This window comes from Vitis riparia, chromosome 10, assembly GCF_004353265.1.
Source record: "Vitis riparia cultivar Riparia Gloire de Montpellier isolate 1030 chromosome 10, EGFV_Vit.rip_1.0, whole genome shotgun sequence".
In the NCBI taxonomy this organism is placed as follows: Eukaryota; Viridiplantae; Streptophyta; class Magnoliopsida; order Vitales; family Vitaceae; genus Vitis; species Vitis riparia.
In genome coordinates this window covers 19,181,363-19,196,630 of record NC_048440.1, presented here as the reverse complement: position 1 = coordinate 19,196,630, position 15,268 = coordinate 19,181,363, and the positions used below count along the sequence as shown (strand labels likewise).

Genomic DNA, 15,268 nt, shown 5'->3' with positions numbered 1-15,268 from the left:
CCATAACAGAAGTTCTACACCCTGGACCCCTTGGGCTACAAGGAACTTGCCCAAACTCTAGAAGGAATTTTGCGTTCACCCTTGCCCACTCTCTTTCTTCTTCTGTCTAAGCTTCAGACTAAAAAAGACCCATGGCATTAATCTGGTCAATGGTCTTTAATAATAATAATAATAATAATTTAGGCATTAATGGTTTGTCACAACTGTTTTTATATAATAATTTTCTATTACTCAAAATAAATAAAAAATAAAGAAAATATGTTTGATAATAAAAATTCGTTTCCATTTTTTATCTTTAAAAATAGAAAATATGGTGTTTTCACTGTTTGAGGAATATTTAAAAAAATAATTATATAAACACATAAAATGATTAAAAATAAAATATTAGACATAAAAATAATTTTTAAAATAATTTTAAAAAATAGGTTTTCAAATAGACTTTTATTTTATAAAACATCAAAAAAACTATTTTTAAAAATTATTTTTGAATCCAAGGTTTGAAGCTTGGCATAATCCAAAACGTCTATGAATTTGGGTTCAAATTGATTTTGGTTACAAGTATAGAAACAAAAAGAAAATGATGTATGAATCTTTTTTTCTTGATAAGGAGTCCATTCTTTTGTCAACATGACATTAAGCAATATCATTTGTGGGTTCATTCAACTTGTTCATGGCTTCAATGTTGTCTTTCGTGTTGTTTCTAACTTTCTTTGTTGTTTGTACACTTTATTTTATATTCATTTTATAAGTTAATTAAATTCAATCTTTTTGTAAAAGAAATAATATAGCATATAATAAATTGCAAAGTAAATATGAGAAACAAGTAGAGAGAAAGAGATGAGCATTCTTTGGTATATTTTTTTTCATACACGCTTTAATTTAGAGAATAAAAATAATAAAATTGCTTTAATAATTTGAATAATTAATTCAAAAGGAGCCAGTTAACACATGGTCCTGAGCCACAAAATGGAGCCCAACTTGCACAGTAACTGTGTCAGGCCGAACCAGGCCATGGGCCTCCCAGCCCAATTTTCACCTCTACTCCTTGATGGTCCAAACTTCCTACACCATGATGCTGTCCAGTGGAATTAATTACAGAATAAATCAAATATTAATGCATGCTACTCCATCTTTGCCCTCAATCCTGCTTCTAAATTCCTGAATGACACTCTTCTTTTCTCAGCCAGACTTCATACATTTTTCGAATTCTTCAATTTGTTTCCAAAAATTTTCAGCTTAATTGATTTCTAGTCAAAAAAGGATCACGTATATTTTGTAATGGTTGCAGGTTCCACCAACTTGGCCTAATTATTTCAAAGCTTACACGGCAGAGTCATTTCCTTTGCAAGCCCCACCCATGCCTAGCTGCCCATAAAACAGGGGTTGCATTAAGTTTGGGAGCTGTCAAATATCCATATTAGATGCCTAAGCAATAAACTGGAAGCAATTCCATCCATAAAGCATAAGTATTGCCAGTAGCTTTAACCAGCTCAACTTTCATTGTTATTTCTCTAGTCTGTATCTTGTCAAGAGGTTGTTAGTCAAGGTCTAAAGACCTCTACTGAGAATAGAGCATCAAAATCAGGATAGTTTCTTGCAACCCTGCCCTGATAGGCTCAAATCTTCCACCTTAAAATCGTCAAGTTCAGTACAGATTACAAAAACTCAATAAATTGTCTTCGACCGGAGTTCTACCGAGCTTGAATTATTGTAATACTGCTCTGTCAACAGCATAATTATTTTGGATTTGTTCAGAGGATTCTGTATCTCTAGCAATCTGCCTCTCCGTAAACACAGGTTGCTTTGGGGGAGGAAGATGTGCAATTTCACTACAAAGCATAGAAACAACAATTGAAACGGATGGCCGATCTCTGGCCAATTCTTGCACACATAACACTCCCACATGTATGGGGAGAAATATCTACAGACTGCAATGAAAATTACTCCTATGGTGACCGTAACAGTAACAGTAGTTTTCATATATCTACTTTTATCTGTAAATTAAAAGTTAAGAATTAAATCAGCTTAATCCAGCCATAATAGGGAAAATTGACATTAGACTGAGAAAGATGGGGAGAGGGGTGTTGTGTGGAGGTAATGGCGGCAAGAACTCGTTACCTAGTGCTGAGTATGGAACACAGACGTCAAGATCTGCCCCATTGCTGGAGAATTTTTGTATATCTTTAGGCTCCTTCTCCATGACATACAACCAATACTAGCATAATATACATAAGCTACGCAGGAACAAGTTTCAAGCAACTGACCACTCTGCAAAATCCAGCACTTTAATGGTTGTTAGCCTAATAAATCCATCTGCTTCGCTCTCTTCCATGCTACCATTTATCCTCTCGCATTGCAGTGGTGTCTTCCTGACACATTCACCAGTCCAATTCCCTCTACTCCATTCCTCTATATTCCTTGGTTCAAACCCTCTTAAACAGCTACAAATTGGTGAATTCCAAATGCCCCACACTTGCCATAGACATCACACTCACTTTTATGACTGCCATGTAATCTCCCAATTCTCCATGCTGTCGTCGCTATACATTTCCACTATTGTTCCTTGAGGAGACGAGACATACTACCATAAGGCGTGTGCATGCTCAAAAGTGACAGAAACATTACCATTTTGATCATCAACTGAAGAAAATTTAAACAGCATAGGATCACATGTTGACATTTAAGCATGCATTGAACGGCAAAAACGGAAACGTTCACCTTGGTTAATTCCGTGAAAGGCCATTTCTTCCTCTTTTCTGGTACTCAGGAAACTCCTCCAGTGCTTGATGGTGCGAGAATTACGGGTTAATGAGCTCTTCCCTTCTACACTCGGATTCAGTCCAAAACGAGAGTGCGTGCTCTCATTCAGCCAAAGGAGGAAGGACCAGGGAGCTTACCAATTGAAGAAGTGCCCTTCCTTTTCTTTTATATATATATATATATATATATATATATATATATATATATATATATATATATAAATAAATAAATATATTCATATATATATCACACACATTATTTGGACCATCACTTGACTTAATGGGCCAGTCAAGTGAATTAGGGTGAGCCCATAAAAAATCAAGCAACAATATGTGTCCAGTCCCATTATGGACCACAATGCAAAAATAAATAACACTGATTTATGACATTATTAAATTGATTATGTAAGTCCACACATAAAAATTCCAACAATCTCCCACTTGGACTACATAAACAAACATTACAACATACACATAATCATAAATCAATGTCCCATAGAATCTCATCAGAAATAAATAATCAAAAGCAATCATATATGCTTCATTGCTTGATTCATAGGGAAATATACAATAGTAGCAATCCTTCCAACAATACCATAATATTATAATACCAAAAAATGGCTCCCACTAACTTAATACAACCTAGGCTTCCAACAACCCCATTTGAGATACATGTTCCTGAAACGCAATTATGGGTAAGCCTTTTGTTAATGGATCCGCCAACATACTTCTTGTGGACATGTGTTCAATATCAACAAGAGACTCTGCCATTTTCTCCTTAACAAAATAGAACTTTACATCAATATGTTTGGAGCGAGAAATACTCCTAGTGTTCTTGGAGAAAGCAACTGCTGCGGAATTATCACAAAATAATTTCAGCGGTCTAGAAATGGAGTCAACAACTCCCAAAGCTGAAATGAAATTCCGCATCCACATAGCATGACAACAAGCCTCATAACATGCCACATACTCTGCCTCCATAGTTGAGGATGCTGTAAGTGTCTGCTTGACACTTTTCCAAGATACAGCTCCTCCTGCCATCATAAAAATATAACCCGTAGTGGATTTCTTATCATCTATGCAGCCAGCAAAATCAGCATCACAAAACCCAACTACATCAAGTAAGCTGGTGCGCTGATATGTCAACATTAAGTCCTTAGTTCCTTGCAAATACCTAAGGACCTTCTTAGCTGCTTTCCAATGTTAACTCCCAGGATTGCTCAAGTACCTTCCCAACATGCCCACAATAAAAGCAATATCAGGGCGTGTACATATTTGAGCATACATAAGGCTGCCAACCAAAGATGAATAAGGAATAGTTCTCATTTCCTCTATCTCATCATCATTTTGAGGACACTGAGCCTTTGAAAAGTTATCACCCTTCACAATTGGCGCTTTAGTAGATTTACAGTTGTGCATATTGAACCTCTTCAATATCTTTTCAATATAGGCTCTTTGAGACAATTTAAGCACTCCATTAGCCCTATCACGAATAATCTTTATGCCCAAGACATAAGAAGCCTCACCAAGATCCTTCATGTCAAAATGGGTTGACAACATGTGCTTTGTCTCAATCAACAAGTCAGGATCATTTGATGCGAGTAGTATATCATCAACATATAAAACAAGAAATATGTAACTACTCCCACTGACCCTCAAATATATGCATCTGTCAACTGTATTCTCATTAAAGCCATTTTGGGTGATAATACTATCAAACTTCAGATATCTGGAACCCCTTGATCCAATGCAATAACCAACAAAGAAACCACTGATGGTTTTAGGATCAAGTTTCTTTAACTATGGATTATATGGCCTAACCTCAGCCTTACATCCCCAAACATGGAAATGGTGAAGGCTAGGTTTCTTTCCTGACCATAGCTCATAAGGTGTCTTAGACACAGACTTACTGGGCACTTGATTCAAAATATATGCCGCAGTCCTTAAGGCTTCACCCCACAAAAATTCTGGTAAGGAGGAATTAGACAACATGCACCTTACCATATCCAACAATGTGCGATTCCTCCTTTCTGCAACCCCATTCTGTTGAGGAGTGCCAGACATTGTATATCTAGCATCAATGCCGCATTCCAACAGAAACTTAGCGAATGGTCCAGAATTCCGTCCAGTCTCATCATATCTCTCATAATACTCACCATCTCTAACCAATCTCTCTAATCTTTGCCTAGAAATATGACCTAGGCGTTTGTGCCACAATATGGAAGAACTCAAATTTACTTGGCTTATCAACTCTCAAAGCCCAGTCCAAAATGTGCATAGTCATATGCACATTGAAATACTCAAAACATTCCTCAAAATTATTCCAGTAAGAGGTTTGATGGCAGACAATTGCAGAGTAATACCAGGATTGCTAGTAGCTGGAAAATAGCAAAATTAAGCAATATGCATGTTACTACAAAATCATGCATTTGCTAGTTTCCAGAATTTCTCAATTTAGCAACAGCTTGGAATTTTGAAAATTCCACGGTGGTAAGGACAACCAATTAAATATCACAACCAAGATGCACTAATTTTATTACCGAAAGGGTAAAGAAAATTAGTACGGTTCATAATATAAAATTAATTTCCTTCACCAATCCAAGCATCCTACCAAATATTATAATCATCGATAGGACAATCACAATACCCGTATGGACCTTGGTTATCACAATAATAAAACAATCAAAAGAGGGAGATAAAATATTTCAACAAAGACAATTTGACACATATAGGATCACGATAGGCAACCACACATATGTTCACAATTGTCATGAATAAAATTCAAAATATCTTAATTTTCACAATTTGACACACTTGGAATTGCGATAGGCAATCACACAAGTGTGCTTCATTGCCTCAATAAATTGAAATATTTAACAAAATTGACATAGGACAACATTATTGATATAAGGAAAAATTATACCATAAAGAACAATAATAATAATAATTGTCCCAATAAAGTCAAATTTAACAAATGTATAATAATTCTAGCATATGCTCAATCAATCCAAGAATACCAAGGCAACAAACAAAAAAAAAAAATTTGGTTTTTTTTTTTTTTTATTTTTTTTTATTTTTTTTTTATGACGTCATCACATCACTATTCATCCCCTTCTCCAGCTGAACACGGGCTGGTGCAGGAGAAAAAAAAAATTTTCCTTTTTCGGCCAAAATTTTGGGCATTTTCCAACAAAAAACGCTTAGATTTCCATCCTCAAACATCAAACCTTCAATCTAATCCCAAAATTTGCACAAAAAACGCATAATAGGAAGAACAAAAGCAAGCCCTAATTCTCGAAATCCCACCAAACAAGCTCCAAAAATCAAATAAAATGATGGGTTTTGCTCCAAACAATATTCTCTACAAGTTTTCAACAACAATCGGGCTTGAAAACAGAGAATCAACATCAAACGAGAAATAAAATTCCAAAAAAAATGGCTTCCACAACAGGAAACGGGAAACCCAAAAATTAACCCAAAATTGCAGCTCAAATGTCATCCATGCAAGCTCTGATACCAATTGAAGAAAATTTAAACAGCATAGGATCACATGTTGACATTTAAGCATGCATTGAACGGCAAAAACGGAAACGTTCACCTTGGTTAATTCCGTGAAAGGCCATTTCTTCCTCTTTTCTGGTACTCAGGAAACTCCTCCAGTGCTTGATGGTGCGAAAATTACGGGTTAATGAGCTCTTCCCTTCTACACTCGGATTCAGTCCAAAACGAGAGTGCGTGCTCTCATTCAGCCAAAGGAGGAAGGACCAGGGAGCTTACCAATTGAAGAAGTGCCCTTCCTTTTCTTTTATATATATATATATATATAAATAAATATATTCATATATATATCACACACATTATTTGGACCATCATTTGACTTAATGGGCCAGTCAAGTGAATTAGGGTAAGCCCATAAAAAATCAAGCAACAATATGTGTCCAGTCCCATTATGGACCACAATGCAAAAATAAATAACACTGATTTATGACATTATTAAATTGATTATGTAAGTCCACACATAAAAATTCCAACATCAACTACATGAAATCCATTGAGATAATTCATTTCAGGTACTCCTATTAAGGTCTGACCATTCCATGGACCACTGCGCCAGAATGGACAACTGCCGCTCCAGACTAAAATTTCAGGAATGTTTGATGGATGAATGCCAGCTGAGAAGCTTCCAACAGCTGGATCCGAAGGACTTTTCCATGATGTTAGTGCTTTCTTCTCACCAGTCTTAATGTTTTCAATCAGCTCCATCTTCTGCAAAAAGGTGTGAGAAGGATGCTGGAAGCTCTCCTATATGATCTTTCAACTGTTTTTGTCCTGCAAAACAAGGTTCCCAGAATCTAAAAGCTGGGCACTAGAATTTGGAGCGGCATTTGAATCATTTGATGACCAGAAGATCTCTTTGTGACCATTTAGAACCAGGAGATTACCATCTTCAGATACCATCACAATCCCTGAAGAATCATTGAGAGGGTTTTCCCTGTTAGCTATCCATATAACAGTGAATCGGGAAGTGGTGTTGTACCAGATCCCGAAGTATTGTTTAGTGGAATTGCCAGAGCTAAAGAAACCTATTTTGAAGAGACTTCCACTAGAGAGCATAGCTTCGGGATCTTTGATGAACTGGGTGGATGTAATGGTGTTGGTACCAGTGCAAAACTGAAAACAAAGACAAGAAAGTAAGAGAAGTAACACTTATGCCACTGATGATTCCCATAGCTGCTTCAATGCTTCGTGTTGGTGAGAAAATGGACTCCATCTGATATGCCATAAATGGGGATGTTGACAATGTTCCATCTCAGATTCATCCGACCGCTCCTGCCGAAGTCATGGTGAACTCTCTTTGTCCATACGATTGGATCAATTTGGTCGTCAAAAAAAGGAGCCTGTATATTTTTTTAATAAACCCCATTACATCACATGGATCAATTTGAAAGCTTACATGGAATGTTATTTTATCTGCAACCACCCACTGTGGCTGGCAGTCAAACAAATGGGGCTTGCATTCAACTCTGGAAACCATCACATATTCACACTTCCACATTAGATGCTTGGGCATTAAAACAGAAGCAATTCAATCCAGAAAGAGTATAAAGCATTAATACCTATTATCTTTAACCTGTCCAATTTCCAATGATATTTCTCTGATCTGCATGTTTTTATTTCAAGGTGTATAGATTTTTCTTGAGAAATGAAGTATCAAAATCAACAAAACTGATTGTTTCGTGCAACTACAGCTTCATGGGCTCCTTGAAACGAGGATGGGCACAGTCCTCCACACAGAAATCATCAAAATATATATTACAAATAAAGATTTAATTTGCTCTAACCTAATTTTTACCGGGCATGGACGTTTGTAACAGTTACTTGGTTCACTGAACATAAGTTTTGTCTCCTGGAGGACTCTGTATCTATTGTAATCTGCCTCTCACGATATGCAGGTGGCTTTGGGGAAGGAAGATGAGCAATTTCACTACAGAGCATAGAAACAACAATTGAAATAGATGGCCGATCTTTTGCTAATTCTTGCACACATAACAACCCCACATGTATGCATCTCAATATCTCCTCTTGGTAGCATTCTTCTGATATTCTCCCGTCTATAAATGCTTCCATGCTGTCTCCATTCCATAGTTTCCATGCCTGAAAAATTAACACATAAATTAAAACTTATTAGAGTTCAACAGTCACAGGAAGAGGATGATGAAGCTTTACAGAACTGAGGTGATGATGCAGAAAACACTTACATATCCTAAAAGGTTCAAAGACTGCTCATCATGACAAAAGCCTGCGCTTTTTATCCCGCTTATAATCTCTAATAATAATACTCCAAAGCTGAATACATCGGACTTCTCTGAAAAAATCCCTTCCATTGCATACTCAGGAGACATATAGCCACTGCACTTTGTCATTGAGACAGAAATAAATAACGGATCCAAGTTAAGGGAACTTGGATAAAGCAAGGGCTACTTACTATGTTCCAGCAATCCTGACGGTGTTGGCTTTATCCTGTTTGGCTTGAAATATCCTGGCCATACCAAAATCTGAAATTTTAGGATTCATGTCTTCATCCAATAAAATGTTACTTGCCTTAAGGTCCCGATGAATAATTCTTAATCTAGAATCCCTGTGAAGGTAAAGGAGGCCTCGGGCAATCCCTTCAATAATGCTGAAGCGTCTCCTCCAAGTTAGAGAATCTCGCTTGACAGGATCTGAATTAATAGCATCCAAAACAGAAAACAAAAGGTAAGAGACAATTGATGTGGAACTAAGAAATTTCAGAAACTATGGATAAGAGAAGGGACAGTAGCATGATCTAACCAAAGAGAAAGGCATCCAAGCTTTTATTTGGCAGGTACTCGTAGACCAACATCTTTTCATCTCCTTCAGTGCAGCAGCCAAGAAGTCTAACAAGGTTTCGGTGTTGGACATTAGAAATCACCATAACCTCATTCAGAAATTCTTCAAGCCCCTGGGCAGATGCTCTTGATAGCCTCTTCACTGCTATTTCTTGTCCTTCTGGCAATTTTCCCTTTAAACAATCATCAAACTAGTAAATACTAGTCCAAACATAATACCCAATAAAGCTCCAGTTGAAGACGCATTACCCTGTACACTGAACCAAAACCACCCTGCCCGAGCTTATTGGCCTCATCAAAGTTATTTGTTGCAGTCACCAGCTTCTCAAAATTGATAAGCAGTTGCTCTTCAAGTTTAACTTGCTTCACATTGTTTCCAAGCATATTGGCATCAGAAAATTTTGGATGTACATTCCCTCTTTCAAACAGTGACACTTCCACGATTTTCTCCCTTCTTACTCTTGCTGATTGTGAATTTAGCAGTGAGAATGTATGAATAAAAACTACAAATATATCCCATCCCACTAGACTATGTTAAATGGGAAATATTACCTCTTTGTTTGGTCATCCAACACCTGCATGATAAATATATGCAGATGATAGTAATTGTTCCTATAATCACTATAACTGGAACAATTACTTTCACATTTCTCTTTTCATCTGTAAATCAAAACAAGAAGTAAATATCGGACTAAAAATTCATCAAAATATGAACTAGTATCTAAGCAGAGAGAGAAAGAGGTAAAGGAAACAAGACCATTTACCTAGTTCCGTGTGTGCGACACGAATGTAAAGATCTGCTCCACTGCTAGAGAACTTTTGCATATCGAGTAAGTCACGACTCCATGACATACAACCAATTCCATTATTATAGGAATAAGCTGTACAGGAACAATTCTTCAAGCACATATCTCTGCATTGATTTTTAAGAGCAGGGAACCATTCTACAAAATCTGGTACTTTCAACATTGTTACCCTAAAAAATCCATCTATTTTTCCCACTTCAATGCTACCATTTGTTCTCTCACATTGCAATGGGGTCTTCCTCACACACCCACTAGTCCAATTTCCTCTATTCCATTCCTCTACAGACTTTGGCTCATACCCTCGCAAACAGCTACAAATTGGTGAATTCTTTGGATTACAGATTCCAAATACCCCACACTTACCATAAACATCACACTCAGTTTGCTTGCTTTCCCATCTGACCTCCCAATCTTCCTTCTGTCTATTTATTTCCTCCATTGTTCCTTCAGGAGTCAAGGTAAAGTACAATGATAAAAAATCATCAGAAGTAGTAAAAGATACAGAAACGGTACCTTCTTCATCATGGTCCATCCGAAACCCATTACCAACAAATGAATTCATGTTGGCTACTCCAATAAAGATCTGACCATTCCATGGACCAGTGCGATAATATGGATGACTGCCATTCCAAATGAAAGTTTGAGTGATATTTGATGGATCAACTCCTACAGAGAAGCTTCCAATGGATGGATCTGAAGCCTTTTTCCATGATGTCAGCACTCGTCTCTCACCGGTGTACATGTTGGTGCTGAGTTTCATATTTGCCAAAAGTGCATGAGAAGGATGCTGGAAACTCTCCCATATGATCCTTCCACTGCTGTCGTCTTTCAAAACAAGGTTTCCAGAATCTAAAAGCTGCGCGGTTGTGTTTGATACAGCATTTGAAACATTTGATGACCAGATAACCTCTTTCTCGCCATTCAAAATTTGAAGATTACCATCTTCAGATATCTTCACAATTCCAGATGTATCATTAAGGGGCTTGTCCCTGTTAGCAACCCATACCACAGAGGATACAGAAGTCTTGCCGTACCAGGTTCCGACATAGCGTTTGGTAGAATTACTAGGGCTAAAGAAACCCAGTTTGAAGAGACTTCCATTAGAGACTATAGTTTCAGAATCCTTGATGAAGTGTGTGGATGTAAAGGTGTCTATGGCATAAACGCAAAACTCAAACCAAAAACAATAAAATAAGAGCAATAGAACTCTTACAGTAGTGCCACTGTTGATCCCCATAGCTGCTCCAATGCTTCTTGTTTCTGTGAAAATGGACTCCGTCTAAAGGTTGTATGAAATGTTCTGTCTTAACTTCCTCCTCATATCTTTCCACGACAAGTGTAGATGTTTCTTTCAAAAAAATATCAAAGTCATCGTCAACTCTGTTTTGGGAAGTCTTAAATTGGTTTTATTGTTAAAACAAGGTGCCCCGTCGAAACAATGGGCAGACACAAACGGACAAGTGATTTGGTCTGCTAGCACCAATTGTACATGCCACTCCAAAAGAAGGGTCTGCATTGAGTTTGGAAACCATCACACCTCTACATTAGATGCCTAGGTATTAAAATAAAAGTTGATTCAATCCAAAAATAGTAGAAAGTATTAATATCTAACAAGTCCAATTTTCATGTGTTGTTTCTCTGTTCCATATCTTTTTGAAGAGCTCAGTGTAGAAGATCTATATACATTTTGCTGAAGAATAAAGGATCCAAATCAATAAATTAGATAGCAGTACATGATGGGGTTCTTCAGACTGAAGGCACCAAATTGAATACATACCCACATAAAAAATAAATAATCAAACTAATTGTCACCTAATCATATGCTATCGGCCCTGAATGACTGTAACTGTTACTTGGTTTGAAGAATATTTGTTTTGTCTCAGTTGAGAAGACTCAATATCTATCGCAGTCTGCTTCTCCAAGAATGGAGGTTGCTTTGGGGGAGGAAGATGTGCAATTTCACTAGAGAGCATAGAAACAACAGTTGAAATGGATGGCCTGTCTTTAGCTGATTCTTGCACACATAACAGTCCCACATGTATGCATCTTGATATCTCCTCTTGGAAGCAGGCTTCTGCTATGGTTTCATCTATTAGTTCTTTGATGTTGTGTTCGCACCAGAGTGTCCATGCCTGAAAATTTTAACAAAACATAGTGTAATTTTAGGTTAAATTTGCTGGAATACAATGATGAAACTCTTTATAACTAAGGTGATGATTTCCATTATACACTTACATATCCCAAAAGGCTCATGTACTGGTCATCATATTGAAAACTAGTGTTCCTTCTCCCACTTACAATCTCTAATAACAACACCCCAAAGCTGAATACATCAGATTTTTCTGAAAATTGTCCTCCCATTGCATACTCAGGGGACATATAACCACTGCATTAAATCATTGAGCAATAAATATTAGGATATCAAATAGATGACTTAAGGAAATTGAGAGAAGGCAATGACCACTTACTACGTTCCCACGACCCTCACTGTATTGGCTTGATCTTGATTGCTTCCAAATATCCTTGCCATACCAAAGTCTGAAATCTTAGCATTCAGATCTTCATCCAACAAAATGTTACTTGCCTTTAGGTCTCGATGAATGATTCTTAATCTAGAATCTCTGTGAAGGTAAAGGAGACCTCTTCCAATCCCTTCGATAATGCTGAAGCGTTTTCTCCAATCCAAAAACTCTCGCTTCAGAGGATCTGAATGATGGGCATAGAAAAAGAAAACGGAAACATAAGTCTCAATTGATAATATGGACAAAATACTGCTGCTGTGCTGCATTGAATCTATAGTGATGCAGAGCTATGAAATTGGAACAACATATAACATTAGGGACAATAACATGATCTAACCAAAGAGAAAGGCATCCAAGCTTTTGTTTGGCATGTACTCATAGATCAACAACTTTTCATCTCCTTCAATGCAGCAGCCAAGAAGTCTAACAAGATTCCGGTGTTGGATTTTAGAAATCACCATCACCTCATTCATGAATTCTGCTAGACCCTGTGCAGATGCTCTTGAAAGTCTTTTCACTGCTATTTCTTGTCCTCCTGGCAATTTTCCCTTCAAACAATCAACTAAATTAATAACTAATAGTTCAAAATAATACCCTAGAAAGCTCAAAATGAACAAGCATTACCCTGTATACTGGACCAAAACCACCCTGCCCAAGCTTATTGGCCTCATGAAAGTTGTTTGTTGCAGTTGCCAGCTTCTCAAGGGCGAGAAGTGGTAACTCTTCAAGTTTAACCTGGTTTGCATTGTCTCCAAGCCTATTCATATCATAAATTTGATATGCATCCCCTCGGTCAGATAGTAATATCTCCTTGCTTTTATCTTTCACTGTTGCAAAATGTAGAAGTGAGTCATTTCTAGATAACAACTACAAATCTATCATAGCATAGCCTACTGAGCTGCTTTTTAAATGGGAAAATTACTTGTTTGTTTGCGTCTCCACCTCCATGAGAAATATGTACAGATGCCAATGGCAATTGTTCCTATTACAATTGTAACAGAAATAATTGCTTTCATATCTCTCTTCTTATCTGTAAAACAGAACAAGAAATATTCAAAAATTTATATAACCAAAGCCTAATACATGAGACTGGATTGGATACAAGTTGCCATAAGGTGTTTAATAAGCTTGGGTGTTCGCATATTCCATTCTGCAAAAGGATACAACCAGAAAAACAAGAGGTAAAGAAAACAAGAACATTTTTACCTAGTTCTGAATTGGCAAGACGAATGTAAAGATCTGCCCCACCTTGAGTGAATTTTTGCAAATCAATCAAGTTTCCACTCCATGACATACAACCGATGCCACTATAATATGAATAAGCCATGCAAGAACAATTCTTCAAGCACTGCTCTCTGCATTCATCTTCGAGAGCAAGAGACCAATCCGCAAAGTCTGGAACTTTCACTGTTGTTAGCCTAAAAAATCCGTCTAGTTTGCCCTGTTGACCGCTGCTGCTGTTTGTTCTTTCACATTGTAGTGGCGTCTTCCTCACACATCCACTAGTCCAATTTCCTCTACTCCATTCCTCTATATACTTTGGCTCGTACCCTCTCAAACAGCTGCAAATTGGTGAATTCCCTGAATTACAGATTCCAAATGCCCCACATGTACCATAAACATCACACTCACTTTTATTGCTGCTCCAAGTAACCTCCCACTCCTCCTTCCCGTACTCCCTGTATGTTTCCACTAGTGTTCCTTGGGGAGTCAAGACATTATAGAAAAAGATAGACGAATTTGCCACAGAAAAAGTTGCATAAACAGTACCTTCTTTATCATCAACCACCTGAAGTCCATTATGGAAAACTGAAGTCATGTCGGGTATTCCAATAAAGATCTGTCCGTCCCATGGACCACTTCGCCAATATGGATGACTGCCATTCCAGATGAATAGTTGAGGAATGCTTAGAGGGTTTATTCCTGCAGAGAGACTTCCAATAGACGGATCAGAGGGAGATTTCCATGATGTTAGTACTACCTTCTCACCAGTATTTGTATCAGTGCTGATTTTCATCTTTGGCAAAAGTGAATCAGAAGGATGTTGGATGCTCTCCCATGTGATGCTTCCGCTGTTATCTCGCAGAACAAGGTTTCCAGAATCTAAAAGCTGAGCACTTGAATTTGCTGCTGCATTTGAAACATTTGAGGACCAAACAATCTCTTTCTGGCCGTTCATAACCAGAAGATTACCATCTTCAGATATGGTCACAATCCCAGAGGAATCATTGAGGGGTTTGTCCCTGTTAGCCACCCATATGACAGTAGATAAAGAAGGGGTGCTGTACCAGATGCCAACGTAGCGGTTGGTTGAATCGGCAAGGCTAAAGAAACCCAGTTTGAAGGCACTTCCATTAGAGACTAGAGTTTCAGGGTCTTCGATGAATCGAGTGGAGGTCATGGTGTCGATGGCAGTGCAAAACCCAAAACAAATTACAGAAAGCAAGAGAAGTAGAGGTATTACGCTTTTGAGGCTGATGATTTCCATAACCTCTTGAATGATGGTTGCTGTTGTGAATATGGAGATGTATATTTTCGATGCATATGTCATACAATGATGTTTTGACATTTTCCATCTTCATCTGTAACCAAAAGGTCTAAATCATCTCCCTCCGTTCCCACATGGATATATATAAATAAATAAATATTTCTTTTAGTAATACCATTGCAGGTCTTGCCTGGCAACTCAATTTGTCTTTTCAAGCAGCCCTGCGGCCCTTGCGTCAGAAAAATGCTATGCATTCGATTAATCTAGAAGCCACCTGTCTTCCCAATTCCTCAACCGGTTGCCACATTCGCTTTAAGTTAGG

The 15,268-nt window shown here is 37.6% G+C and overlaps 2 protein-coding genes across 2 annotated transcripts; both read right to left on the bottom strand.

Annotated features, from left to right (window-relative positions):
- Nucleotides 1-994: 994 nt before the first annotated feature.
- Nucleotides 995-7,022, bottom strand: LOC117923175 (putative inactive G-type lectin S-receptor-like serine/threonine-protein kinase SRK). Its single transcript, XM_034841410.1, has 5 exons — nt 6,851-7,022; nt 4,761-4,957; nt 2,119-2,215; nt 1,930-1,994; nt 995-1,075 (listed from the first exon to the last, which is right to left on the bottom strand). The coding sequence occupies exons 1-5, from the start codon at nt 7,020-7,022 to the stop codon at nt 995-997; spliced, it is 612 nt and encodes a 203-aa protein (XP_034697301.1).
- Nucleotides 7,023-7,910: 888 nt separating this feature from the next.
- On the bottom strand, nt 7,911-15,070 carry LOC117923174. The gene is made up of 16 exons (XM_034841409.1): nt 13,665-15,070; nt 13,381-13,488; nt 13,083-13,285; nt 12,796-13,006; nt 12,405-12,642; nt 12,172-12,322; nt 11,761-12,068; nt 11,621-11,626; nt 11,385-11,475; nt 9,895-11,215; nt 9,683-9,790; nt 9,380-9,594; nt 9,093-9,303; nt 8,746-8,983; nt 8,519-8,669; nt 7,911-8,414 (listed from the first exon to the last, which is right to left on the bottom strand). Exons 1-16 carry the CDS (start codon nt 15,025-15,027, stop codon nt 8,109-8,111), a joined length of 5,229 nt encoding a protein of 1,742 aa, XP_034697300.1. The 5' UTR covers nt 15,028-15,070; the 3' UTR covers nt 7,911-8,108.
- Nucleotides 15,071-15,268: the final 198 nt, after the last annotated feature.